We start from the raw sequence: 4,583 nt of genomic DNA, 5'->3' as shown, positions 1-4,583 counted from the left end.
AAAAATTATATATATATTTAATTATTAAAAAAGAATTTAATATATTATAATACAATAATTAATTTTTTAATTTAGTACATATATTTTATACTATGCTTAATTAGTGACTGATATTGAAGTATGTGTAAGAACTACGAAGATATAGACAACAGGCTTATAAATCAGATGTGAGAAAAATATGGAGGGGTGATACGGTAATTTAAAAGTTGGAAGATTTTTGAGTTTGCGAGTTGCGAGTTATACTTATGGCGCTCTTGTTTTTGTGGCTATATAAACGCTACTAGTGGGTGTGAATCACAGAATCAGATAGACTCACTCCATTTCAAATCAGTTTCCTAAAATACAATAATAATACACTATGGCATTATCACGCGTTGTTCTGCTTCTCGGAGTGTTCTTGCTTCTCTGCCTTTCTAAAGTAACATAATATACACTCATTAACTTGGTCTTTTTATATATATCCACCCACTTGAAGCTCGATGCTTAGTATTTTTTTTTTAATTTTACTTTAGGTTTCATCTGATGTGAAGATAGAAGATGAAGATGATGAACAACTGAGCCTGCCCGCGGACAAGCCAGTATGCACTTTATTCTTTATCTTGTGTCCATTTAAATTTATTATGTGTCTTCAAATAAACTCTTGTTATTATTTTATTATTTAGTTTAAAGCTATGTAGTGTTATATATATAGTGCTGATTAAATGCTTTTGGCGCTGAAATTTATTTTGTTCAGCTTATTGTGAGAGACAGCAACAGAAGGCTAATGCAAGATATAGGTAAGCACCACACTATAAAATATGAGAATGCTACACAAATTAAATGTCATGCATCATTAACTTTTACACTAATCATTTGTACAACAATGATTTTTGACCCAAAATTTGCGTCTAAATTTAGACAAATAGTCTAGTCCATTTTTACGACTTTATATTTTTTTTTTGGATAACGCGGAAAATTGGAAACTATAATTTTTTTTGGTGTCTAATTGAAAAGTATATTTAATTTGCGGTTACTCTATTGGATTTTTAAAACATATTGAAATTTATTTTTTTGAAAATATTTAGTTATTTAATGTCATATAAACACAAATTAGTTACAATATATTTAGACATGTTATTTTTAACATATTTTTTAATAAAATAATCATCAAAGAATTAAATCAAGAGACATTCTACTATACAGATTAAAAATATATAGAGAGTATAATTTTTTTAATTATTTTTTATTATATTATTGTTGTTCAAAATATGAGTCTTAATTTTTTCAAAGACTTTAATCTCATAAAAAAAATATGTAAATTTACATCTTTATCATATAATTCACTTTAAATCAAATATAACATAATAATTAAATTTATTTACAACATTATAATTAAATTTTGACTTGGAACACTAAATACTAAATCCGTATCATTGCATAATCGCTTATTTTTTGTATTTTTTAGCATGATGACTTAAAATAAGCTGAAAAAGAAAAATCATAACCTTATAAATTATGAAGTATGAGCATTTTATTGAGTTGAAGTATTCACATACATATTATAAAAATTTCGGTTAAGACATTAAATTGACATTCGTCCCACACTGTTTTTGGTTTTATTATGCATTTTTTAAAAATTGAACCGAACCGATTGGTTTGATTAGGTTGAATGAAAATCGTCTACCAAATTGGTCTGATTTAGGATAAAATCAGCCGGCAATAAATCGATTAGAAATAAAAAAAATTAGTCAAAAAATTAATTAATCGATCTATTTTTTTAATAGTTAATTAATTTAAGATAAAATATAAAATAAAATTATTTTAAAAAAACATAAATCTTTTATATTCAATTTAATTTTGGTTAGTTTTGTTGAATTTTTAGTTTGAACTTTTTAGTTTTATCAGTTTGTCAGTTCAACTTTCAGTGAATTTTTCTGTTTCAGTAAAAGAGTGAATATATTGAAGAGCCTATATTACTAAAATAAGTATGGAAATAACATATATTATTTATTATTAATAAATAATTTAAAATATTTTATGTAATTAAAAATTATTTACATGTTATTGTTAATAAATATTAAGATAAAGATATATATAAAAACAAAAGTTTAAAATTAGTATATTCATCATGTGCTCTAATCTCTCTATCGTATTGGGTTCCATATTCATGATTATATTTATAGCCCCGTATAGGTCTTGCTTTACAACACAAAATAGATGTAAAACAAAAAAAATCGTTGCTAAAAGATTATAAGTCTTACAATACAATACAAAATACATGTAAATAAGAAAAATCTTTGCAAAACCTTGAAGCCTAGATATTTTGGATTCAAGTAACATGACGTAATCTATGTTGCTGGTCTAAGTTAAAAAGTTAGGTAAATATCTTGGTACATTTTAATTACGTGTCGAATTTGTCGAAATTATTTTTTAAGGTGAATATTAAATATTTAAAAATGATTTAATTATTAATTTTGAAGTTTTTTAAAAAATTAGACAATTTCGTGAGCTAAAAGTTAACCTTTGACGACATATATGTATGTAGGACATTTTGTCATAAAATAATGGTTGGTTGGTACTAGTGTACTAGTAGCATACATATGTATGATGTTGAATGAATTGAATAAGTGAATATTGTTTGGTTGGCAGATTGTGGTGGACTATGCAAAGAAAGGTGCAGTTTGCACTCAAGACCGAATTTGTGCAACAGGGCTTGTGGGACATGCTGTGTGAGGTGCAAGTGTGTCCCTCCTGGTACCGCTGGTAACAGGGAACTATGTGGTTCTTGCTACACTGACATGACCACCCATGGTAACAAGACCAAGTGCCCTTAAGCCTTAACCTATCTTACAACTTCCCCTTATGTATTATTTCTTCTTTCTTGTGTTGTGTAGTTTGTGCCCTTCTTGTGGTATGTGAATCTAGTGTATAACTGCTTAGTTCGTATGAGAAAAATACAAATATTTGTCATTATGAGATATATTATTACTTTACTTTCATGTTTGGACAACTAATACGCAATTATTAGTACAAATATCATAAAATTGGAAAATGTACAAAAACACCGTTCTATATGAATATGTGATATTTGATTGGAGGCAGTTTATATTTTTAAGTTCTAATGGACTGCGCGGCAAGGATTAGAGAAGTAAATACTAAAAAGAGTATTTGCCAATAAAATTACCATCTGTTTGTGTTGAATATTAAAAAGAATTGGCAGATTAGATTTTTTTGTGAGTAAAGTATCGTTTTTGTGGGTAAATTCTATTTGTATTTTTAATGTTTAAATTGTCTTATTTATATTTTTTAACGTTTGTAAAAGTGATTCAATGTTATTTTGCTGTCAATTACACATCATGAACGCTTTAGTTTGAGTTTTAAAAATTTCTTGTTGAAGTTAGAATACAATTGTCTGGGAAAGAATCGATGATTCACTCCGAAAATTAGTTCATCAAAAGTTAAAACTAATTTCTACAACATTTATATAATTCATTTTTCTAGGGACATAATTGGATCTAAACATAAATAATGGGTATAATATTAAAATCGAACACATCTAAATGAAATCTAATTGAGAATGAATACATCCAAGCAATGGCAGAGCTTGAAATAAAATTTTGGGGGGCCAAATAGAAAATAATTGTCATTATATTTTTGATATGAACCCCATTTAAGATAAGTTTGTCTAACCCAATCTTTTTGATTTGGGTGATATTGTCAAATTTAAAGTCTTTTTCTAGGGTTTCGTTTCAAAAAATTAAGGTCAAACTAATCAGATGCAACTCTTTGAACTTTTGAAGGTTGTATCTCACTTTCTTCGTGATTCATTAAAATAGAAGAACTATCTACATGTGTTGATATTGTAAAAGTTATATGTTCTCCTTCTTAAATATTAACCTTCCTCTTAAAAAATGCATCAATTCTTTGATTTTTTATGATTATTTAATATAAAAATTTGAATATATATCCTGTAAAATATGTAAAAAAGAAGTTAGAAGGATAAATATTAAAATTTATAATATTTATTGATTTTTTTTATCAATTTATACAAATGATAGTATCAATACTTATTAAATATTCTAATATTTTTTTTTATATTTGAACTCAAAGGTAGAGGAAGTATTGCTTATTGAATAGAGAGTTGCGAAATGCGAATACACTCAATTTAGTCTAAATCTAACATGTTTTAAATGTTTAAAATTAAAAATTATTGTGCAATAAAAGTAAGAGATAAAGATTGAATTTTGGTATTTTAAGTTATAATAAAATATTTGAGCTGACTTCACTATTTTTTATTTTTAAAAAAGTATTACTAACCTTTTTTAATAAAAGTTTGGGGGACATGCTCTTTGTCTGAACTAAGCTCCGCCTCTGCATGCAAGTGAGAATAATTGAAAAATATAATCTGATTTGTTAGTATAATTGATAGTAGGATAACATTAAATCACTTTTATAAACGTTAAGGATATAAATAGGACAATTTAAATATTAGGGACACAAATAAAACTTACTCCAAACTTAGAAACAAAATCGATATTTTATTTATTTATTTTTTGTATTGAGATTAGATATTAAATGATTAAATATATGTGTTCTTTTGATCG

General features: G+C 25.9%; 1 protein-coding gene across 1 annotated transcript; it reads left to right on the top strand.

Annotated features, from left to right (window-relative positions):
- Positions 1–300: 300 nt before the first annotated feature.
- Positions 301–2,952, top strand: LOC107492781 (snakin-2; the record flags this gene model as incomplete). The annotated part of the gene is given in 4 exon segments (XM_016113839.3): positions 301–418; positions 513–578; positions 734–776; positions 2,629–2,952. Coding segments are annotated over 4 exon segments (354 nt in total). The 3' UTR covers positions 2,814–2,952.
- Between the last annotated feature and the right edge of the window lie 1,631 nt (positions 2,953–4,583).

The sequence above is a fragment of the Arachis duranensis genome, chromosome 1, assembly GCF_000817695.3.
Source record: "Arachis duranensis cultivar V14167 chromosome 1, aradu.V14167.gnm2.J7QH, whole genome shotgun sequence".
Classification (NCBI taxonomy): domain Eukaryota; kingdom Viridiplantae; phylum Streptophyta; class Magnoliopsida; order Fabales; family Fabaceae; genus Arachis; species Arachis duranensis.
The sequence above is the reverse complement of the archived record's forward strand: the minus strand, read 5'-3'. Positions and strand labels throughout refer to the sequence as shown.